We start from the raw sequence: 24,931 nt of genomic DNA, 5'->3' as shown, positions 1-24,931 counted from the left end.
AAGAACATACGGCTAGATCAGGGCTTCTTAAACTTTTGTCATTCACGACCCCATTTATGATTGCGAGTTTCTTGACGACCCCATACAAATATAAAAGAAAAATAAATTAATATTTTTTGATGATTTATTTATTAGGTAACAATATACATATACACATACATATACATATGAAAATATATAGTTTTAGATTTAATTATATTTAATTATATTTGACATTAAAATCTCTCGCGTCCGCAGAATTTTGCTACGCGACCCCATTTGGGGTCGCGACCCCATAGTTTAAGAAGCCCTGGGCTAGATAATCACGAAGATGTAAATTATAATCTTTAGCATAATTAGCTGTAATAATTATATAGTTTGAGCCACAGCTTTGCACAAACCTATTTCTGTATCGCTATTTTTAAGAACTTTTGCAAACCTCGACAAACAGGATTGTTCTTAAATATGATCAAGAATTTAAGTCCAGATAATCAAGACGATCTATGTTATAACTTTCAGATATCGTCACACCTTGAGAAAGCGAAGAAATGCATATAAATATGGACAAACTTCCTTGGAGCAATTTAGTTTTAATCACAGATTACTATAACTTCATGGAACTACAGCTACGGTTTGGTCAAGCTCGCGTCTGGGCGGTTTCTATTGCTACCACCTCGTAGCTTTCGATGACCGTGCAAGAAGCGGTGAAGCGCGCGGGACGATTCGAATCAAATTGAAGACGCGGTTCGGGATCATTTGTCACGACGGGGTTTAGAAATCGTCGCCGGCGTCGCGCGAAGTAGAAAATTGCGATTTAGCACCTCGGGAGCGCGGAAGAGAGGTGAACTCGCAAATTGTTCCTGGTGCGAACAGGCTCGGGAACATCTGCGAGGAAAGTTCGCGTCTTGCACCGTTGCGCGGTTTTATGCGCGAATTAATTTATCTGTGTAAATCGTGAATCTCTTTATTCGATAATAAGCGGCTGCGCTACGTGCCGAACGAGCCTCGAGAAATCCATTCCACGCGATACAGACTCTTACAAAATTTCATAAATATTTGCACAATTTTTCATGAGCCATTAACATAACAATAAAGTATTAACACTGTTTACAATCGAATATTATCACGAGACTTCGGGAAACCGTTCTCGTCGCAGGTGGTCATACAAATTGTTGTGTGCACTCTAACAATTTTTCAATGCACTTTAAACATTTTATTGTACATCTTAAACATTGTTGTGTGCATTTTGAAAATTGTTGTAAGCATTTTAAAAATTTTTATGTACATTAGAAAAATTTTTACGCTCAGGAGAATTGCAGCGAGACACAGTTAACGTTTGCATAGAGTTAGCGAAAGGTGGTGATCGAGGAAACAGCGCTGCTTTTTGAAATTTCGGCGGAATCGAACTCGTTTTCCGGCACGAAATAAGTACCCTCTCGATTCGAAAGGAAACGCGGGAAACAGGCACGGTCTCGAAAGTTTCGAGCGGCGGGAGAACCGCATTCCATTCTAATCTTCGCGGTAAACCTTGCTCATCCGGCGTTATCGATAATAAATCTGAAATGTAATGATTTGTTAATGAGCTTTGCGTCGCTCGTATTTTTTCTTTTTTATCCCGGACTCTCTTTGGGATCGGGGTATAATCCGGCCGATAATCGAATGAAAGGAACCCGGATCAAGAACTGGTTTACAACGTTCGCGCGGAAAGTACGATCGCACTTCGCTTAATTAATCCGGCTTCCTTTTCAACAGGCGAGGGAGCGCTGGTAGAAAGACTCTGCTCATTTCTCGGCTCTATTTACACTTTGATTCTCTTCCAATGCTGTTCATTCTATTCTCTCAGCAATTGTTAAGGTCCACTCGCAATTATTAAATACCATCAACTGTTTTTATCGAATATATTTTTCAGGAAGCAATGACAACGTTTCGTGCTACGATTTCTGCTACATACTTCTATATTTATCATAAAATTATATATTTTATAAAAGTATTACAGTTAAAGAAAATCTAAATAAAATCAAGCATATGCAGTATAATTAGCTCGTACAATTTACAAACAGATTGCAAGCCGGTTGAACGACGAACCAGATGACAACGTGACTCGACGATTAAATGGATATTTATTTTCAAAAAAATATGTAAATGTTTTAAATGCGTGTGCAATTAACTGCTATACATCGCCGAAGGTATAAGAATAATTTGCAGCCGGATTGTTTATTGCATTCTACGCGCCGACTAGCGCCATAAATGCATAAAGCCCGCGGTTTAGTGATGACATAAGAATTTTTATCGAAACGTGTCAGCGGCTGCGGACTTTCTATTGCTCGGGCCTCTTCGGTGCCTGTCATGGCGGAAGGCTGGAGGGCCCGTATTACTATTAGCGCGGTTGTGAGACCATGAACGACCTCGAACTTGCGAAATCCCGCGAAGGATTCGGCCACGACCGACCCGCTCGATCGGCAGCCGAGGATTTATGATGGCTGCGCGATGAGTCCCCGGCACCGTCTGGCGGCCGGGGACTGTTGTGTGCACGCCTACGTAGATAGAGGCTTGTCCCCGGAGAAAGTCCGTGCACTTGCCACGAACTATGCCTACACTCGCTTTTTCCTTGCCACGCGAGCACTTCGAAAATCTGCATTGCTAAGCACGATGCGATCCGATTGCAGCGAACATTGCTGAATTATTGCATCTCTCTCTCTCTCTCTCTCTCTCTCTCTCCCTGTAACCTATTTTCCGATGCAACATTGCGAGAAATTTCCGATTGCCTCCACGCAGCAGCGAACAGAATGCGTGTCTTTATCAGAAAATATACTGTGCTGAATAGAAAAATATATTTATGTACCGCCGTGCAGCGTCGCTGAGAATTACAAACGAATTACTAGAGTAATTATAATTACGAAGTACTGTTCGAGTACATTTCTGTTTAATTAAATATTATTTGATTGAATAACAATGCAACTTGCGATTGAAAGTTTAGTATTGATGATATTAGTAATGACAGTATACTAAATAATTAAACGAGTTGTTAAAAAGTAATGATACTAGAAAATCAAGTGCAAGACTCGAGCGGGTCCAAGTCGGTGCTGCAGATGTTATTCCGTCGATCCTATAATCATTTTTATTATTACTTTTAGACGAACGTCTTTCGCGAATGTAAGTTCTCGTTGCGTTTGAAAGTTAAACCTCTATAAACCATCTCGGGCATAATTGCCGGCAAATTAGCCACCGGCAACATGCGGCTAATAGTTCAGAATCCCCATATTTTTACCCCAACGGTCCAACTCGTTCTAATTGAATTAGCCAGAGCCCCGATGTCGTAGAGAAAGTAAAACCGAATTAGCATTTTATCTATTTATTAGAACAAGCGCCAGCACTTCGAAAGCGTGTTTCCTGTTCCTGTTGGCCAACCTGCCGAAAACTCGAACAGCATCGGGTCGCCAATCGGAGGAGGCGCCTCCGGCCGGCGCGTCGGCCGGCCGTGCGTCGAATTTCGAATCGCGATATGTTAACAGCAACCTGATATGTAGCTTTCGCCCATTTTTGTTATCAACGCGACGCGCGAGAAAAACACGGCAGAGTTATGGCTGGAAGTTGGTCGAAAGTATTGCCGGCTTCCGGTTTCGCAGTGTCGCCGGATTTATATCGCTCGTGATTTCTAGCACGCCGGCGATTATTGACGAGGATCCGCGAGACGATTAATCACGACGGACGGACCGCGGACGTGTCGGTGCCGATTGCATCTTGCTCGAACCGGAGAATCGGAACAGAGACGCTTTTGTTCGAGGAAATAATGGCGCTTATCAGAACGCGAATAAAATCGGCAAGGTCGAGGTAGAGAAAATTAGTAGCTAATTTATTAACCTCTTGCCGTACTTTGACGAGCCTGACATGTGATAGAGATTTCTAGGGTTAGAGCTCGTTAAGTGCGAATGTTATTCTTTTTAGTGAAAATAAAATACTGTTGCCTTATTATCAATATTTAAGCTTTCGATGCGGGCACATAATATAAATTATTTTCCTTCTTCTCAAAAATGATTGCAATAGCTTTTAATCATGGCAACTGTGAAGAGAATGGCTACGGAAAGGGACGACGGAATTAGAAACTGAAAATTAATTCGTTTCCTGACAGCGGCCTCAGGAATCGGTCGAACGTGTCTAAATTACTGTAACTCGGTGCTGAAAGTGACTGTCATAGTCCCCGTTAGCACTAATCACGCCGAAGACTGTCCCTGACACTGGCATCGGTGGACGCATTGCATAACCAAGGAAATTTCCCTGAATCTTTTCATTCGAATCGCGCAGCGACATCCAGTTCAGAAGATTTATAGGATTAAGACTATGATTAATTACTGACACGACTCGAGGCCTTAATAAACGTCGAATAGGTGCTCGTAGCTATTCATAGCTATCGGAATCTACGAAACTCCTGGCAATTGGCTTAATGATAGTTCTCGGTCCAGCAGTTTCAATATTTTCCTTTTCGCGCTGTGCTTTTGAATGCATGGTTACGCAACCGGTGATTATCTCGGTACCGAAACCCGCGCATTCGAAACGACCGAGAGAGCTGATCGTTCGATCTCAATGTCTAGCCTAGCCGTAGACCTATCCCTACCCGAGCCGAGTTAACTGTGACCCCTATCAGTCAGGAATTCCTGGCGTTCCTGAATGGTTGCCTGTCTAGACACCGACCAGACCAGGTGTCCTAACGCAACGTGCAATCGCTACCAACGCTGCAATCATTGTTTTCCTAATATCCCCGTCCTCGTTGCAACGAATCATATACACAATTCGTCCTAGTATTTGCTTGACCATTTTGTCAAGGTACGAATGTTTGGGAAAGTAGAATGCTTCGACGGCGTTGCTTCTTTTAAACAGATGAGACAAGCAATCGGAACACTCGTGTCGCAAAAATATTAATTGCATTCTAAAATAATTAACCTTGCAATGGCACGATGTAAGAAAATTTATAGAGCCTTGTCAGAATGTTTTTGGCCGACATAAATGGACAGGAAAATTTCTTTGGATCACGGAAGATCCCATGTTTTTAGCGAAAGTAAGTGGACATTGCTTTGCTTGTGTCGTGAAAGGCCTCGTGGTATCATTCTTAGCAATATTAAGTATAGAGAAACTCTTGCGTGAGTCCGGAATGACCTGATGGTACTACTGTATAATTAATTTCAAAATTTAGACTTCGAAAACAATGAAGAAAAATTTACCAACGCAACGTGTTGATTTTTAACCAGTTCCGATGGTTGTCATTCAAGACTGAAATTGGAAGGCTGATAAATTGAAATTGGAACCAACGATCCGCGTGCAAAGCGTTGTGAATGATCTGTTGGTGAACACGTGACAGAACTCACATTTTCGCAGTCTGTCTTTCATGTCACGGCGTCACGTCGCCCTGGTTCGGTCCATCATGATCGTCTGGCCGGAAATATCGAATCGTGTCTGTGCGGTGGTGTCGTCCACGTGGTCCCCAGGTTATCACTGGACGTACCGATATCTCACATCACACGGCTCGATCACTGATCCTAGGCACGACAGTTTCCGGGCGCCTTGCACCTCGGGGAAACTCTTCGGCACGATCGGGATCACGCGAACAGCGGAACCAGGCGTGTACTGCGGAAAGAGGACAAGATGTGTCACGGTGAGAGGCCGAGGCTCGACTGAACGCTGCCACGACGTGCATTCCGCTTGGTCCGAAATGTGTTTCGCCCACCACCACCGCAGGTGTGTTGTCCCCCCCTTGGACAGCAACCTGGCCTGGCACAATGCGAACGGTTCTGGTCAGGTCGGCTTTTCTTTGACCCTTTAGGGGGCCGATTTCGTAAGCGGTGTTTTCACTCGGATGGAATGTGGACGACGTGGTTCGCGGGCATCCTATCGTCCGCCTGTCATCCATTAGTGACAGTCTCATAACCGATGCAAACATTAAATTGCACTTTGGACGTTATCTGCCGCAGCCTTTCTATAATTGCCGGAGCCATGTTCAATTAGTCGCTTCCCCTAATTCGTCAAAGTCTTCCGTCGGTAGCAGTTCCTGCAATGTCATTTGTCTGCCCGGCGATACCTGGAATTCGTCGATGTTATTTTAATCTCGAAAACATATTTCCACAAAGTCTAAGCAATTGTATTGATGACACCGAAAATAGAAAGTCGAAATTTTGCAACCTAGACAGCTTAGAAAAATCATTTCGAATATGTTACAACAAGGAAGAATTTCGAGAACTAACACAGTTAAAAATTGTAGAGTGATTTTAATATTGGAATAAGTGAAAATATCGTTTTGTTATGTATAACATCTAGTATTCTCCTTGAGAAAAATAATAGCTAATTGCCAGGTTTGATTATCTGTTTTCTAGTGCTGGTAGGCTCCGCCCACCGTGATCCAGACCCGCCCATTTGGCTCAAGTACCGCCTACCGAGCTCCTAGATCCATTCATCGTATCATACCACTTTTCTACCCGGTGTTAGTCACACTCATCGTGTTCTATCTACTTATATCCCGCTATAGTCTCATCTTTTACATTTTCGCTTGACTCACCAACTTCTAGACACACCCAACGTGTTCTAGACACGCCCAACGTGCTTTAGACACACCCATCATGCTCTAGATACGCCTATTACGTTCTCCTAGCGCCGCCTATCCTGCTCTAAGTCCAACCCATCGCATTCTAGCTCCGCCCACCGCGTTTACGTTTCGTCAGACGACGTAGGCGACGACGTTATTACAAAGAGAGCGGTGTTCCGTTAAATATTCACGTTTCTTGCGACATCTTGTTCCGCGTGAAGGCAACAGCTTTCGAAGAATATCTTTACGGCGTCTTTCGCAAAGAGAACGAAGAAATGCTGTTCGCAACGACGCCGTTTTCGCAACGATTTTCCCGTTGGCGAACGTTTTTCCTTGTCCTGGCACAATCAGGAAATTCTTTCGGAGTCGTTCGGACCGTAGGAACTTTGTTTCGCGGCTCCGGTTTACGACCGCAGCAACACCCGTTACGTTTTTCTGCCGGCCGCGCCGCGGAATAGGCCTCTCGAGGGATCGAACAGTGGCCGGGCACGAACCATCTCGTCGTAAAGCTAGAATTATGCGGCATGAATAATTGAATTGTATAAAATCGGGTATAACGGCCACTTTCACCAGGCCGCGTTCGCGTAATAAGGCCGAAATATTATCCGCGGTTATGTCACCGCGAGAGCCTTTTCCGCCCACCGTTTTTCGAGGTTGGGCCCCGTTCGCTTTCGAGATTCCACCGCGAAAAAAAGCCTGGGACGTTGTTAGCTTAATTTCTGAAGCAAACACACGGCGGCCTTGGCTTGCGAAACCGACTGCACCTCGACCCAATTTTGTCTACCTAGGTAAACGTTATCAATATTAATGAAAGTTTCGATAATTTGGTTTTCGTTTGGCGACGCGAATGGACGATTTAGTGTTAAACAAAAAATCATGCGCCAAAGTTTCAGCAATCGTTGTAAAACACTGGCGTCGATCTTGAAATCCGTGTTGGGTTCGGTCGTGTTAAAAATTTACACTCGATTCGCTCCGCAAGATTCTCCAGGAAGAGCACGTCTCCGGTTTCCCACTTGTTACATTGTGCGTAAACATGTTGCAGGAAAGTGAGCTTCGCTCGTCGCAAGTAAAAGCTTCGCGCTTTAAAACGAGTGGATGTTTGTTGTCGTACGACATGCTATCATGCATATACTTTTGACGTTAACCGTATAATATGTCTTATAATTAGACTAGGGATTTTTATTCACGATACAACTTGTCTGTATTAATTGCAAGAACTATACACACGCACTTGTCTCTTTCCTTAATCATTACAACAGTTATCATAAATGTTTTAAATAACCCTACTGTCCCATGTTTGATGTACACATTTTTATCTTCACCCCGTGAAATTCACAGCTTTCCTTCGATGTATATGTCAAGAATAAATGAAAAAAGACTACTGGAAACTCGCGCAGTTCATCAGGAAGTAAAAATGTGACAGTCTCCACCGTTACAGAGGTTCCCACGTGGTGGCCACGTCAGAACGTGGAAACCGCTGACTTTCATTCCCGCGGCGTCGAAATCCGGGCGGCATACGTCCGCGGGTGCCGCACGGTTCCATCGAGAGCCGCCATTTCGTTTGGCAATTACCGCCGGTAATTTCCGCGCCCGGAAAAACGCGACCTCCCGCGTCCATCGGAATCAGCATTTTCCGCGGTCTGTCTCTGTCGGTCGTCGAGCGTCGTCGTCGTCGTCGTCGTCGTCGTCGTCGCTCGCGACGACCGATAGCGAAGCCACCTTTCCTTTCACTGTCATTATGCACGCGCGCTTCTTTCACCTTGGCGGCCGCTTTCATACGTCGCCGGTAAATCACTGCTCAGGGATCGACAGTCCTGGCAATTTATGCTCGCAACATCCACCCGAGAAGACAGCGCGCCTCCACGATGAACCGTCGACACGAGAACCGCCGTCTATTGTATACGGAGCAGATCCGCCGTTCCGACTATTCCCGCTGTACCGGCTGAATCAAAAGTGAAATCACCGGTTTGCGGTGGTACTTTATCGAGATACGGCATTGCCGGGACACTCGTGAACGTTCCAGGACCGATATGGGACTCGCGGATATACGTATTCGACGTCGGGCTAGACCGATGACAGCTCGTGGAATAACGCATAGGGGAGTGGTGCCGTTCACTGTGCCGCTACTATGCTTTCGTTTCACATATTCTATTCGTCGAATAAGGTACATTAAATTTCTTTATTCAGAGTTGTAAAGAAAATTATTTTTATTCGGAGACAAAGAAGATAAAAATATATACAGACGGTTTTATTCGCGAGTAAGCAAACTAGATGAATAAAAATATTCTTCCATTCAAAAGCGAATAAACTAGAAGAGTAGAAAAGTTTTTTTATTAAAAAATAAACCATATAAAGGGATAAAGAAGTTTAATATGTCTGATTTGATAAATATTAAGAGTTAATCACGTCCGAGAGTTGACGAAGGGAACTGTAATCGTCTCCACTACGGGATAATTTACGAGCGACAGCTTTATTTAAAAAATTATTCTACGCATGGTACATTGTTCTAAAATCTGATCACACGATAATAACAATGAGGAAATCGTAGCGTTCGAAGAGAAATGAATCGACTGCTCAAGGTCACTCCCACCACGCCACCTAATTATCCAACCGTTCCATTTGAGTATTCTCGTTGGCACAAACGCGACGAGATTCGCGTGCGACTTGTACACGCGAGTGAAGACTGATTTTGCAGAGAATGTGGTGGGGGGAGTGCCCCTCGAACTGTAATTGTTAGACCGCGGATCTTTATACAAAATAATTGTCTGCATCGAGCGTAGGATGTAGTCAAGTTTAACAGACGTTTGTTTCTTTGTTTAAGAGGCTTGACGAGCTGAACGTGGAATACAATATCTTTTGTTTTAACGTTTTCGTTGCTTTGGATTTCACATATCATTCCTGCATAAAATCTAACCAGCAGGCATCTGTTCCTTTGATTTATTCCATTGTCTTGATGTATTGGAAGTAGCAAAATAGTATCTTTAAACTGCGTGTTTTAATGTTTCCACTGCATCGAATTTGCATTTATATTCATTTCGATCATAAGTGCAAAATATCCGCGGTTCAATAATTGATCAACTTACAAGCTATAGCGTACAAACTTAGTATGTTCTCGTTGCTTCCAGCCGCGGGATTGTTTCGTTCACTGTCTCTTTTGTTTATTCAGCAAATGGTTTGCATCACCGGTGTGAAGTAGCGTCCTCTGTAGCCGCGCACAACTTATCAAAAATAAATTCATTCATTCGTTTCACAGAGCAGGATCCAACGCGGCGTCCTACTTGGTGCAACTGCTGATCGAATTCTTGCAGTCGGAGCCCAGCTGCACAGCTTCCGAGGCCACGACGTTGGTGTCGTCGTCGTGGCAATGATCCGTCGTTAAGATCCTCGGTTCGTTCGCCATCAGAGTCTTGTTTACACCGGGGCATACCGTGATCCTGAAACGAATCGTGTCGTTAAGCTCGAAACCCCGTCAAGGCAGAGCCGCATCTCGGAATTCGACTTCGTAATCGAAAACCAGCACACGTACGATTAAACTACCGGCTAGATACACCGAGACTTCGACAGTCTCTGGCGGACCGTGTGCTCCATCACAGGTGTCATTATCATATTTAACGTAGTCTCCTAACTTCCGCGTAGGCGAGAGGAATTATTAACATCTTATTAATCGAATATGACGGGTAAAATGTCTTCGTACAGTAGTGAACGAAATAAAAGAATACATCGACTTCTTAAATTGTGGCTAGAGTAAAAGAATAACAATATTTTGTTCTTCAAAGATAAATAAAATAAATATATATGAAAACCTTTTTTTAGTCAAGAATAAGCAGAATTAGAGAGTTTGAAATGTTTGTGTTAAAAAATGGACACGACAATAAGTAATCACCGATCTAATCGACAGATTCGTCTGACATTTACGTATTTAACTTAATTGTTGTTGTTAACTTATTTAAAATTGTTCTATCTTTCATTTAGGTAAGAAGAATTTTTGTTAGGTAGCGTACCTGTGAGAGAACTCCAAACTATCGACAGTCATCGAGTCGATGTAGACGCGCGGTATGTGCAGAAGTCGCCACGTGAGCGGATTGAACACGGAGGTCTGATACTTCCAGGTTATCTCGACCGATTCCGGCTTGCCAACCACTTCACCTGCCAGTACCATCGTGTGTATGGTGCCCGGCTCGTAATACTTCGAGTAGGGACTCAGTTGCATCTTCTCCGTGTTCCCATTTTCTCCGCTGACGCGGATCACGAAAGTGCCGACCTCTCCGCCATGGTCCAGGCTCTCGTTCGTTTTGGAGATGTTGATGGTGACCTTGTAATGGCCCTCTAAGATCGTTAAAATATAGCTTCAATTTCGTGACAAGCGTCAACCGACCTGGATGCTTCATTTCATCTGATTGTCAAAAACTGTCTGCCACAGTTCTGAAGAGTTCAAAACGAAGATTGTACTCATTCGGGATTTTTAAGGATAGTTAACACTTTGCCGACCGATCGGGGAGATCTCCCCATTTTGAAGAAAGTCGGGGCCCGACCGATCGGAGAGATTTCCCATTTTGACTTTAGCAATGCGTTTCTCATTTTCTATCATTGTTAACTACCTGGGCCTCGAGTTTTTTTGCGGTTGCTGACGGACTGCTGCTGTGGAGCACAACATATAGTAAAGTCAACTAATTTTGAAGGCTCCTTATTGCCTATTTATTACGGTTCTTTAGGTTCGGGATTTCGGGACCTCTAAAAACCGTTAACGCTCAAGTTCTGCCAGTCATAAAATCTGACTCGTCCATTACTTTATGACCGCTACATGTACCCACGTGTCTGGCACGTGCGAAACTAGTCAACCCTCGCGGTCATTTTTGCACCTTACTACCTGGTCTCAAAAAGGTCCAGCCTTCACCGTCACACTGACATTGTGATATTTTTCTATTCTATTTATCCTCAATCATCTTCAATGTCCTTAATTTCCCGATACTGTTGGCTATACTTTTTGAAACATGATTAAAAATAATTGTTATAAACTTTTAGTTTTATGTTTTGTATAAATAATACGTGAAATCGTTAAAGGAAATTGTTGCCGTGAAATATAATTGCTCACATGACTAGTTTTCTGACTTTTTTCAGTTCAAACACTGAATTTCAGTCCGTGCTACTTCCAAAAAATGCGCAGTGGACAGGGTAATTTGGCTTTCTAAAGTGCGGTGGAAACCGAACTGTTTTCTCTGTGGCGGGTGCGGTCGGCAAAGTGTTAAGTGATTGAAGATACGGTAAATACTCTGTAATTGTCCGTTAGCTGGATAGTTAGAGTGGATTATTTGGGAAGAGGAGTTATGATTATTCAAGCCTTACGTTTGGTTTTAATAGTCTGTATATTGTCAATGATTCGAGGCTCTCGTCTTCTTTAAATGACCATTCCTGTTTACAAGCTATAGAACAATTCGACAGCGCGGATCATATGCAGATATACAGTGTGCAATATTGAGACTGTAAAAACAAGCAATGAGACTCGAATAATCGTGTCTCCTCTTCCCTAATTGTCCATTCCTGTTTACATACTGAAGGACAATTAGACAGAGTGAAGCATATGCAGAAATTACACAGTATGCAATATTCAAACTGTAAATGCAAGCCATGAAACTGGAATAGTAATGTCTCCCCTTCACAACCGTTCACTTTTGTTTACAAGACGACGGACAATTCGAGAGGTTTTACTGTCCTTTCTCAAACACTTTGTGAGCAATCAGGATAAATGAAAACCTCCGTAGAATCAGCTGTTGCGAAGATCGGTCCACTATCTTCTCAATAAGGTAGCAATAATGTCGAACAGGTCTCGTCTCACCATAACGGTGGAAAACCCGTCGGAGGACAATGGCGAGCTCGTTTAAGGAATATTCAATTTGCGAGAAGATAGCGTGTGCACCTGATACTAACTGCAAAACGGCTTGTCTTTCCCCGTCATCAGGTAAACGGCAGCGTGATAGTTTCCTGGTTGAGCGTCCAATCCGAACCTGGGACAATATTGGTTGACGCAATCGAAGCAGCCGCCTTCCTGGAACCTCTCCCAGGAGGAGCAAGGGACCGCCAGGAATGGGCAGGCTGTGTTGATGCTTTCTATGAAGTACTCGTAGCTTCGGATGTGGTTGCAGCCTAGGAATCTCTTTATTCCTGAAAGGGGGACACGGAAACGTGAGCGGCGTCTAGGATGTCAAGAGATTGGCATTTTAATTCAGGGATTTTATACCGGTACGATTTTTATACGGACGTTATGCCGTCAAAGCTAAAACATAAAAGATATCATACTGAGATTTCAATAACTTTCTAATATCTAATCTAATGTATCATCAAAAAGCGAAATAAATAAATACTGTTCGGGTAGAAGGTATTAAAGATTAGATAGTGAACTAATTATACAAAACGTGAATTGAACATTTAATTATATAAAATATAAATTGGGTAGCAAATTATTAAATAGAAAAGTTTTGTTGTTCAAAGGGGCATAGTGTGTAGTGCATTTATTTTTCTATAGGCGAAGGTGTTCCGGAGATTTGAAGATCAACTTCATTTTCTTAAATGGAATACTATATTTTTTATAGAAAAATATTTATCAGCTCTATACGTTAGCATATTAGTAAATTGAAAAATAAAATTTTATTATTGCAAGTCTGGTAATGGTTTTACTAATTTCTCAATGTTTCTATATAAATCTCTATATAAATTAAAAAGTATCACTATCCAATTTTCTCTATAAATAATAATATTATCACAATGCCAGTAAATTATAATAACGATAAGAAAATAGTTAAATAGTGGACTGGTTAAAAGAATCCTGAAAATGGTAATGAAACCTAATTATCGGAAAAATTTCTTGTAAATACAGGTAACTATACCGGTATACCCGGACATATTGTAGAAGGGTTACGGAGGTACCGCCGAGAATTACCGGTATAATACCGGTGTTTTCCATTTCGGTTCCCTGTTTTAATCGGAGGAGCGCAGCGAAATGGAGGATGGCTCACCGCAAATGAAACTCCCACGTTCCAAGGAGATGGAATTGAGAACACCCTCGTTGCAGCCTGGCTGATTGCGGCCGCCGTTCGGATAGAAATCGATATGCGCGACGGGATGGGTGATCCCGAGGCCGCCGCTGATAAACGGACTGCAATCGGTATGGATGGCCGTGACGAATGCGGCGTCCGTCGGGTCGAGACGCACCATAGTCGACGTGTTGCTGAAATGCGGCTCCGCCGGATCGAGGCCTTTACACAGGAAAAAGAAACGGAGACGTGAGAAGCGTCGTTGAACTTGTTGCTGCAACGCTTTCGTTCGTCGCCCTCTAATTCGTCAAAATAATCGCCGACGATTCTACTATTTCGTATAACGGTTGCTTTTCCCAAGGTTGAGTCAACTTGGACCGATGCCTGGGCTTCGCAAAAATTTATAGTTTCGGGCAACTTGGTGTGCTTATTAAAGCACAGTAGTTTTTTTTTTTTATTAAAGCACGTTCGTAGCTTTCTGTAAATTAAATAGTTCTTCTTTTATCTCTATCGTACTTCTTAGAATATTTCAATCACTATGCTGATATTTATAGCATGAATATTTTCATAATTCAAATATGCAAAGAATGCAGAATATTGAACAAAACGGACGAATAAATTGAGCGAGTCACTTAATAACACAACAGCAGTTAATGTTTCCATTTGACTAACAAATCATATTTTCTTGGAAAAATATCGTCGATTTAATAACGCGGTTCTTTCGTGTAAACTGAAATTATTCTAAAGAGTACATTAACCAAGAGATGACACAGTTGAAATGTGATTCAACTGTGACTAGTTGATTCAACTTCATGACTAAACATTTCAAAATGTTTGAAATGTTTAGTCATGAAGAGCAAAAGGTAAATCATTCAACGGTCACTTCTTCGAACGATCATTCTCTACATCTAGAATTGTTCTAACTTTTTCGTTCTAGATGGCTGGGTCTACTCGGGCCCCTTCTGTGATCTTGGAAGAATTACAATCGGGAGCAACGCGGAACGGAATAGTTGCGGTGCCCCGGATGTTCGTTGCCCTCGGAACCAGTCGTTGAATCCCGATCCTCCCGATCGAGTTACTCGTATCACACAATCGTCACGTAACAATTACCGCATGTCCGTGGGCAACGCGCGCGATGGCTTACGTCCATATTGCGCAAAAGCGGAAGCGATTTTTCGGTCTGTCGGGATGATAAATTAAAAGGCCGCGGAGGAAAGCGATCGTTACCGCACGGGCGACATGAGCCTCGGCGCGTTTTTCCTGCGAGAATTGGTTCAATAGAGTCTTTTCCTGGTGCATCAGGAAATAATAGAACGGGTAGCCTACTTGATCACTTAATCGCGGATCGCGTAACAGGCCCGGTTTGGCTTCGTTGATCCGGCGTGGTATATTTATTCGGTCGAATGTTCGTATTGCGTAATTGTTGATATTGTATGCTTTAACCACGTGGAATTCGTTTTGTAATCCTTTAAATGAGGTAAAATGCAAGCGCGTGATTATGGTTGTGACTAGTCTCAATTTGGAATCATACAAGGCATTGCTGTACAACATGCTTCGCGGTGGGTAATGGGACAGCCACGCGCCGAGGGCGAAGCTACTGGCAACGTCTTATCGGAGAGCTGACGTCAGAGAAGAAAAACTCAAGTGTTTACGTTTTTCATGCTGGGGTTCGTTCTATTTCTCTTAATCCCGACATTATTTATGACAGGTCGCCGTCACTTTCTTCAGCCGAACAACGTGTAGTTACTAGCGAAGTGTTACGCGAATACTTGAGGGACGTTGCTCGCGAAGAAGAAATTGGCAACGCTGTCCTTTAACTGCTCAAAATCTGCCCGAGTTTTTACGGGCTAAATCGTATATAAAGGAAGACAGTCTGAAATATTCCATTTCAGAGTTTATTGATTCTAAACGATCAGAATTTGTTCAAGACAGACATTTTAGTATCGATATCTCGTTGAAAAAGGTGTAGTAAAGCATACGGGGCATATTTTGATTAAATCAACAGCTTTTGAAAAAAGATCTACAGTTTTATATATTTACTTAAACACCCGACATTTCATATGCACCAACCTAATAGTTGTGTCGCAGCGGCAACTAAAAACTGCAGCAACCGTTGAACTTTGTATTTCCGCTATCGTCGTCAATATTTTCGTCAGATATAAAACACGGGAATCAACAGTTCGCCAACAATTCGCTGGAAAAATGCGATACGATTGCTCGGTAATCTGTTTCCCTGATGAGTCGACGTCGCGCATTTTTTTTCCGATTAAAATCGACACCGGCGCATAATTCTTTTTAATCCTGCCAGATTTTTGCTGTTTACATTTACAACCCGTTTGTGACATTAACAGTTGTTGCAGGTGTTTAGAGAAACAGTGTTCTCTAAATGATCAAGGGGGTAGTCCTCCTGATGGATCTGTGCTCCGACTAGGAAAGACAGGGGTGCTCAGAAATTTTTAACAGGCTTCTATCTTGTGCGTAATATTTATATTAATTACCACGATCTTACTGCATATTTCAGTTCAGAGCAGAGTTTGATATTACTCGGTTTGCTAGATTAATTATCCAAATGGATTTCCTTTAGTCGAGCTAAATGTTTTAGAGAAAAAAAAGTTTTAGAAAAACTAGTGTAGAAAATATAAATCGATCTACTATGAAAAAACACGTTGCACTGTATCATTTTAATTCGAAATTAATTATTTTCCATATGAATTCCTGTAGGAATCGAATTCTTATTCCAATCAAATTTGATTCGGCTAAATTTTTATCTAGACAAAATTTTACTCCATTATATATTCGATAATGTCGAATAAATGATTATTAACTTATATATTTATATTATTAAAATCGAATTTTACGAATACGAATTCGTCAATCCTTATATTTTATTCGCCAACCGATTAAAATTGCGCCCATCTTTGCCCCGCAACGGGTAGACATAGTATTTTAATTGCTTTCATCTATATTAATTTGTTCAAAAAATGTATCCAAAATCTTTTATACAAATTCAGTAAAAAAATGAACTCTATGAAATATGAAACAAACTGCCCAGACCTAGTGAATTATTTAAAAAAAGATATCCGTTAGATTGTATAGAAAATCCGTTTCACATTTGAATTATCTAATTCGTATAAATAGATTTGTAGCAATCTTTCCATACAATTTGCTATATTAGAAAAATTCCATAAACGACGTTGCAGTTGAAGGTTAAAGAGGTTCGTTTCGGGTTGGCCAGGGTCTCGTTTGATCAGGGTAGCTAGAAGGCTAGGGCAGATCGTTATTCCCCTCAGGACCTATCATGGCGCCGCCATGGGCCCTGTTGCCACTTCTTGGTGCTTCGTGTTCGCTTATTCCAGTTGTTTACTGGATCTTGTCTTCGGGCGGGTTTAAGGGCGTCGTCAGCGGGCTCCTTTTCTCCTCTGTCGATAAATGTCCCACCCAGCAGCCAGGAATCGACCATTCTGCACGACGCGGCGCGGCGCGGCGCCAGCCGGCGAGCCGACCACCAGGAAAGCCCATAGGAGGTCTCTAATCATCCTGATCTCACCCGTCCCAATTTTTCCGTTACACTCGTTCCAGAGACTAGCTTTCGTGGCCTTCTGGTGTCCTGGTAATTCCCGATGGGATCGATAGCTTACGTAACACCGACTCGGCCAATCAGGATGGCCCGGTAGCATCGATGGGGATTGATCAGAAATGGGAAAAGGTGCTCATCGCCCAGGTCTTCGCCCTCCGACAATCACTGCTCCCTGGAACTCCCGCGAACCAGAAAGTTGTCATTTTTCACTTGGACATCATACATTTCTACCTTGCAAAAATGTTAAGGCATCTACTCAGTTATCAAACTGTCTCTGTTAATTAGACCTTATTTATATAAATTCGCATTTATAATTTGTTTGCTAAATTTCGGTATGCCTTATGGAGTTCCTGGTTTGACTTAATGGATCAGTTTACGGCCTATTGAGAAGCGTTAATTAGTTTTCTTTCATAGTGTTTCATGGTTTTTGCAGAATGTCTTTTCTCGATGGTCGTCGAGGAGGACACCGTCTTCCACTACGTCGAGCGAAATGGCGGCCGCCGTTTTTCGGCGACGATTCTCCTGCCTCAACTGTTCCCCTGATCTTTTCTGATTCGATCGGCTATCTTCGTACGTTTCCGGCCGATTCTGGCTGCTCGCGGGACTACTTTTATTCGGTTGCGGTTGCCGGCTTCCAAGGTTCACCGGATTTAGTCTTTAATGCAACGATCTGTCGCTCTGGTACACGTTGTTTCAAAGCACGAGGCACAATTGGTCTACATACATTCTATACTTAAATACAGGTAATCTGAATTAATATTCGAACTATTTTTGCTAGTCGAAACACAGGAACTACGAAAAACTCTTCGCAGAAAATAATTGAACTTCTTTGGATCGCAACAAATAAAAATAAGTTAAAATAAATTCAAATAAAAATCACAGGTCCTAATAAGCACAGTATTTTCATCGTCATAAAGCAATAAAGGTTAGCTGATTTCCTGGCTCGGTAATTTTCGTGCTAATTATTAGAAATTAAAGTGGAAAACGATTAGTTTTAACAGATTGTTGATCGTCAACTCACCGGTGATTCTACCGAGGACAATTCCATAATCGTGCTTCATGCTATAGCCAACGTATCCGCAAGTATGTGCACCGAGACTGTGCCCAATGCAGTGCATCCTTGCAGGATCAACTCCCCCAACTTCTACTAGCTGAGACGCTAATCGCGCTGTCATTGCACCAACCATCCTGGTATTGGCAACAGCCTGTGTGTAAGGAGGACCCGCGCCGCCGATCCAGTTGACGATCATCACGTTGCAATCTTCTCTCAAGTGCAGCTCCTTCATTGTCCTCTGTAGGGAAATACTGAATTCGAATGAGGCTTTCATGGACATGGGCACTGGAGACTTGTCATCACAACTGATTAAATGGGGTTTGAAGAAACAATTTTAAGTAGAATAATTGGGGGTTCAATAATATGAGATGTAAGAGGTGGAATAATACGAAGTGAACTAATTTGGAATCGCATAGTGTGAAGTAGAATAATTTAAAGTAAAATATTTTAAATTAGAATAACATGAAGTAAAATAGTTTGAATCAAAATAATTTGAAGTAGCATAATTTGAACTAGAATAATTTGACCTAGTATAATATCAAATTGAATTTTTCGAGGTATAATAATTTGAAGTAAAGTAAGTTGAAGTAGAATTATTTAAAGTAGAATAATTTAAACTAGAATAATTTGACCTAGTATAATTTCAAATTGAATTTTTTAGGTATAATGATTTGAAGTAACGTAATTTGAAGTAGAATTATTTAAAGTAGAATAATGTAAACTAGAATAATTTGACCTAGTATAATTTGATATTGAATTTTTTAGGTATAATGATTTGAAGTAACGTAATTTGAAGTAGAATTATTTAAAGTAGAACAATTTAAAGTAGAATAATTAGAAATGGAATATTTGAAGTAGAACAATTATAAGTACGCTGATGCAAAGAACTATAATCTGAAGTTAAATAATTCGAGGTACAAATAATCCTTGGGATTATGAAAAATCATTTTTCAAGCATCGTGCGAAACAAATGTTCAGCCGCGAGTGTAGGAATTAACTACCAGGACCCATGACTTATCGCCGTTGTCGAGGAACCCGTGGATGATAAAGTAGAAGTTCTGGTCCCTGCGTATGGGAGCGTCCAGTATCGTCTCGTGCTTGTCGATCTTGAGCTCGTGAGGCTGCACAGCATTGTCCCGAGTGTGGAACAAGTAACGGGGGTTGATGCTGTCCGGTCTGGCCGGGAATGTGGACACCGGTCGGTTGTCGCCGGACCACGGAGCGCCGATGTAAAAGCAACCATAAGGCTCGAAGCACCTCCACATGTACCAATCTGTGCGCAATGCAAAGTCATGTCTCTGAAGTCCAAGAAAGACTGGGATCAAAAACGTCGAACGATTTTATTAACCCTCTGCACTCGGAGCCATTTTAACTATAAAACTAAATCAATTTCAATGACTTATGGTGTTTCCATTTTATATGACGAGAAGAATTTTACGCATACAAAATTGAGTCCTGTGATTCATAAAATAGCAAAATAAAAATAATTTTTTTAAAAATCTAAACTTTAGCATTATAAAAATTGTTTTGGAGCGTGGTATGGCAATTTTTGTGGCGCTTCGTTGTTACCATTCGAGCGCAAAGGGTTATTTATTTCGAGACGTCGTTCATTCATGCGAACTATTTAGAGCTATCTCTCGGAATGAAGGTAGAACGTGTGCGCCGAAACGGCGGTCACGTGCGCCCGTTAATCGTACTCCCAACACGAAGACTAAACACTGCACGCGGCGTTCGAGGAACTGATAGAATGCAGTCTGCGGAGATAACACTAACGCAACAGATAACCCTTGGACGGACATGGCAATTCGTTGCGCGTTGTTGAACCGCTGATCTACTGTAAATAATGATACGTCATATTCCCCTATCTCGCATATAAATCACCGCTGTTTTCTTCCCCTGAAGGAGCCACGATCAAGATTTAATTCCCCGAAAATGTTCAACCGATCTTAGACACCGAAAATCACTCACTGTCCTCCAAGTCGAATCGGTTCTCCACCTCTTCGGGCGACAAGGTGGTAGTGGTCACGTTCTGCGTCGTGGCGTTCTCGATCTGGGTGCTGGTGTTCTTCGGCAAGGTAGCTATCGCGCTGGCAGTGTACGCGAAGATCATCATCGTTTGGTTCAGGAACATCTTGGCTGCGAATTCTCGGACAGTGGAACTTCGGACCTCTTTGTAATCACATACGCGCACGCACACTCTTTGGTAGCACACCTTGATCACTGATCAGAGTCTACGGGTTCAGGCCTGGGAAGCCATCAGGCCTGAATCGTGCATCGCGGCACCATTATCGGGGACCCTTTCGTCTTCGTCACGATCTCGTCGGCACGACGATGAGCCTCCCATTTCAGCGGACCAATCACTCGGTTTGTTATTTGACTCACGATGCGCGCAACGAGTGTCGGCAAAAATGTTAGAAAAAAAGCCGATTGACGTAGACGCCGATAGCCGGCCGAGCAGGGTGTTGCAAAACAAACGGGGGTCCGAGACGTCTGTCGATATCGCCGGCTATAGCGGTCAAGAGTCGGCACAGTGGGCTCGCAACACCGCCAGTCCCTCGAGCCTTTAACGGCTATCGATTTTACCGTCGTACCCGCGACCTCGATCTTGGCGAACCGACCTGACAAGGTCAACACTCTCTCAGTGTCTCGTGAACTCTGAATCATCCACAGCGATCCCCTGGGATCCTCTGCCACCGAACTGTTACCGTCGCTTATTTCGCTCCGTGTCGATCCCCGTATTGTGCCACGGTTCTACAGGCTGAGTCACACGTGACGTACCCGTCTTGAACTTGGCGGTTAGGGACCAGCAGTGGGGGCAGTTGCTTCACAATGTCCGCGCTCTTGGGATCCCGTGTTTTTCTCTTGAATGCAATCTCCTGTTTATCCAATTTTTCAGTTCAAGGATATTGCGGAAAGACCGAACGCTTCTTGGAGATTGTGCGAGAGGTGGTTCGAACTGGTTCGGCGGCCCTCTGGCATCCGAACTGGCCGAACAAACCGGCGAACTTCAGTACTGTGCCGAATTTTAAATAATTAAAGTTCCAGGATGAATATCGTAGCAAGATAAAAATATCACTCGAATTTCGTGATTGTGCTACGAGAATGTGGCTACAAACCAGTTCAAACCGCGTGTCAATATCTCCATACGTTCAGTTTCAATAAATTATTGAATCGGCGTTCGTTTTGCAAACGGGTCATCGACTCCGCACAAAAATGAAGAACGTCTTGCACAGGGTGTCGACGCAAACGTAACAAACATAAACCATAAACCGACGAACTTAATGCAACATTGACAAATACATATATGATATCACAGGTTTAGATATGGTTTTATAGTTAAATTCTTTTTCTAGGCTTATAGCTTTATGAGACAGACTGCAACGTTTCTGCCAAAATTGCGCAAGCTATTCTATCAGCAACAAGTCGCGTAGGGGTTCAACGTCACGGACATTCGGTCCCGGGTTCACCGATCGGGTAACCACCGCATACTAATCACTCAAGAGCACTGCTGCTCCCGTCTGGTCAGCTTTATCACGCGTTCGGCCCCACTTCGATTCCACGATTCTCGTTAGTTTGCCGCTGTGACAAAGTCGCAGGAAGCCGGACCAGTCCCGGGCACCGAATAAAGAATGCCTCTCTTCTGGGAACCGGACGGGGCCGCATCTTTCTCGTGTCCTGGAAAGGCCCCTTTTTTTCCCTCGACTGGTTCCGGGAATCCCTGTCGCGTCTCCCTTTTTCGCAAACGTTCCGGAACGTACGCAGCGAGCGTCGTCGCCCTAATTCTCGACTAATTAAGTCCGATCAAAGGCGGAGGCCGACCATGCAGGGACCGTTTAATCGACTCGTGCGTCGGCGTGTACATGTACACCACGTGACCGGTGGTTTCGGTGTAGAACCCCTTTCAGTCGTCCGAGTAATTATGTGAGTTTGCAGCACAGGGGGGACTTGTTTGCCATTTTTAAATAAAATGTTTGCGCAATGAACAACAGCCAAAATCGTTATATAGTATTTCTAAACTATTAACCCTCTTTGCACTCGAAGCCATTTTAATTGTAATTTTAAAATAACTTTTCTGACATACAGCATCTCGATTTTCTATGACGAAGTGTATTTTATGTGTATGAAAATTAATCTTGTAACAACAGTGTTACTCTTTTAATAATTTTTGAAGTCCAAATTTTCATAATAGAAATGCTACCATCGAATGCAAAGGGTTAATAGTAGTTTATGTTATTAAATATAATGTCTGTGTAATGCACAATAGTCTAACTCATAACATAAAATATGTGAACTATTAATAGTAGTTTAAGTTATGAAATGAAATGTCTAAATAATGAACAAGAATCCAAATTACAAAATGTCTAAACAAAGAATATTTTATCTGTCACATTAGATAAGATGGCTGACCAGTGAACAACAGTCAAAATTATTACATAACATGTATAAACAACTAACAGCAGTCTAACATATTAGATAAATTGGCTAAATAATGAACAACATCCTCAATAATTGATTGAAATAGCAAACATTTTTATTAAATAAAATGGCATTCACTCTTCTGTCCAAGATGTTTTGTTCTTGCACATCCGATAGGGTGCAATCTTTCTCTGCATATTTGCGGAAGTTTCGAGGTTTGAAAATATTGAAGGAAGGGGTTGCTCGCGGAGAGGGTAGAAGCACGAGTTCATACAGGTGTGCCAGGCAAAGTGAGCGTGCGTGAGCGAACACCAGCGAGCGTATCGATCGTCGTGCGTGTGGCTCGAGTGTCCTGGATCAATAGAAGGCACAATGGGGGTTCGTTCCAGCAGAGCTACCCTCGTGACCCGAGAACACAATGCCACCAGCATCCCCCATCGGCGTTTCAACCCTGTGAAAATTCTCCTCCTGCGTGCGCATAAATTCCTGATGGCGAACACCCCTAAGATGAGTCTCGTGTTTGCTCAGGGGATGTTGCAAAATCACCCTAAACGTACCCGGTCAGCTCTTCGCCTATCCTGGGCGCTTGCTACGCGAACCGTACGAGTGTTGCATCGTGATTACCGTGAAAAGTATGAATGACAGCCCCTGACACGTGGTGTCAAAACGTCACGTGATCCTCTGTGAACCACCCCCTGTCTTGGATCAATTTTTGACGGGCCAAATTTTTATCGATCGCGACTCTTTCCGATCTCATCGGAGATCGTTATATTGAAGAAAATATTAACGAACTGGATAATTTAATAATTGATTTTTAATTTGTCTATAATTTTTAATTCGTTAATTTTTTCAAACGTCCGATTGAAACGTCGATTGAAAAACTGCGTCCCGCTTGTGAAATAAATAGTCCTCGAATGAATCTCAGGAAACGCGATGTAACATTCGCGGAATTAATAATTGTTAACTCTTGCGAACGATATGTCCACGTGATCACGGGCGTGATAGCGAGTTGCGCGCGCGCGCGCGTGTGTGTGTTGGACTCGCGGGAATATGGCGGACAGCTGATCCCGCTTCGTCCGAAGCCGAAGGGGCCTTCAGGACCCTTGAGAAACTCCTACTAACCCCTGCTACCCTGTTACATTGCCCTATCGAATCCCCATTCACTTACGCGCGTATTCGTGCCCACGGTATCCTGCGGGTGTCCCTGCGGAATCAAAATGGCGGAGCCATCCTGTGCGATACCATCTTCCCCCATTCGGCTAGCTTTCGAGCATTCGACTTTCTAAATTTTCTTCGCGATCAATAATGATGATCCGAGACCCTACTTTCACGGAATGCCAGCTGGTCTCCATCGGCTTTTATTGTTATTCGTTCAATACTTTCTACGTTTTTACATCGCCTCGTTCGCGTTCGTTAAAATTCATTCGTTTAATACCGGATTCGTCGCGTTATCCTTTTTCCTCCCCGTATCGTAATCCCTGATTCCATCACCAGGCTTCCCGCAATTTCTTCGAATATATTTTCATGCTGATAAATAACTTTTCTCATCGTGTTCCCTCGTCGCTCGTTCTCTGAACTTATTTCTCCGCTCGATTTCCGTGAAATCGTCTGCGAACACTTACCGAAAACACGAAGCCGTATTACCAAATCGTATTGCGGCGGCGATACGAAACATTTCACACGAGCTTCTGACCGTTATCTGTAAGTTCCATTACGCTTCTTATCGTTTTTCACACGTACTCGATAATCGAGGGACGGAGGAAGCGGTGGCCGCTATCAGCGCCAAGTTTTAGATTATCGCCTTGACCTACGACTTTTATTCCAGAGTTTCTACTCCAAGTCTAATCAGTGACACTTGGTGTTAGCTCCAATTTATACTCGCACTTCGGTCATCCATTCCGTGGAGTGCGTAGTTACAAAACCTCTTGCAAAACGAGATTTTAAGCTCGCCGGGCGGTTTATCTAATTACGAAGCGACTTCGCGCGAGGCCGCGTGGCGACCAGGAACCGCGTCCTCCCTCGCGGCCGATCTCGATCTTCCTCCGCCTTCTACGATCCTATTCCAGGTACCGACACGTGTCCGTCTGATGTCGCAAACCGCTTTCCACAGGTGTCGCTGGCCTCACTTAATTATTAAACCACCGCGGAACTAATTCAACGAAAACCGTCCCCATTTTTACGGGTCGACCGTGTCGAACTTGAACCGCGCGGTCGTGTTTTATTGTGAATATTCTATTAGGTTGGTGCATATTATATATCAGATTTTTAAGCGAGTATATAAAACTGCATATCTTTTTTCAAAAGCT

The 24,931-nt window shown here is 42.9% G+C and overlaps 2 protein-coding genes across 4 annotated transcripts in view; both read right to left on the bottom strand.

Annotated features, from left to right (window-relative positions):
* Positions 1-5,634, bottom strand: part of LOC144473597 (pancreatic triacylglycerol lipase) — a 28,171-nt gene extending 22,537 nt beyond the window's left edge. Inside the window, exon 1 of the mRNA XM_078187607.1 lies at positions 5,340-5,634. Within this exon, the coding sequence (XP_078043733.1) occupies positions 5,340-5,341 (2 nt within the window). The 5' untranslated portion in view covers positions 5,342-5,634. The remainder of the gene's footprint in view (positions 1-5,339) is intronic.
* Positions 5,635-9,001: 3,367 nt separating this feature from the next.
* Positions 9,002-21,697, bottom strand: LOC144472947 (pancreatic lipase-related protein 2). 3 transcript variants are annotated; one of them, XM_078186418.1, is made up of 7 exons: positions 20,178-21,697; positions 19,211-19,482; positions 18,177-18,447; positions 13,561-13,800; positions 12,476-12,709; positions 10,552-10,876; positions 9,002-9,984 (listed from the first exon to the last, which is right to left on the bottom strand). In XM_078186418.1, the coding sequence occupies exons 1-7, from the start codon at positions 20,338-20,340 to the stop codon at positions 9,825-9,827; spliced, it is 1,665 nt and encodes a 554-aa protein (XP_078042544.1). In that variant the 5' UTR covers positions 20,341-21,697; the 3' UTR covers positions 9,002-9,824. The 3 variants fall into 3 exon arrangements, with proteins under 3 accessions (XP_078042544.1, XP_078042545.1, XP_078042546.1); XM_078186419.1 differs by having other exon boundaries at positions 19,217-19,482; XM_078186420.1 differs by lacking the exon at positions 20,178-21,697 and adding an exon at positions 19,779-19,853 and having other exon boundaries at positions 19,211-19,524.
* Positions 21,698-24,931: the final 3,234 nt, after the last annotated feature.

Source organism: Augochlora pura, chromosome 7 (genome assembly GCF_028453695.1).
Source record: "Augochlora pura isolate Apur16 chromosome 7, APUR_v2.2.1, whole genome shotgun sequence".
Taxonomy (NCBI): Eukaryota; Metazoa; Arthropoda; class Insecta; order Hymenoptera; family Halictidae; genus Augochlora; species Augochlora pura.
The sequence above is the reverse complement of the archived record's forward strand: the minus strand, read 5'-3'. Positions and strand labels throughout refer to the sequence as shown.

Bases quoted from the DNA above. Each gene is read 5' to 3' on its own strand.
- LOC144472947 (XM_078186418.1), bottom strand. From the start codon at position 20,340: ATGTTCCTGAACCAAACGATGATGATCTTCGCGTACACTGCCAGCGCG. The intron at 18,448-19,210 runs GTAGTTAATTCC...ATTTCCCTACAG, and splicing joins GCGATAAGTCATGGGTCCTG to AGGACAATGAAGGAGCTGCA. The intron at 13,801-18,176 runs GTGAGTTGACGA...TCCTGTGTAAAG, and splicing joins TGTCCTCGGTAGAATCACCG to GCCTCGATCCGGCGGAGCCG.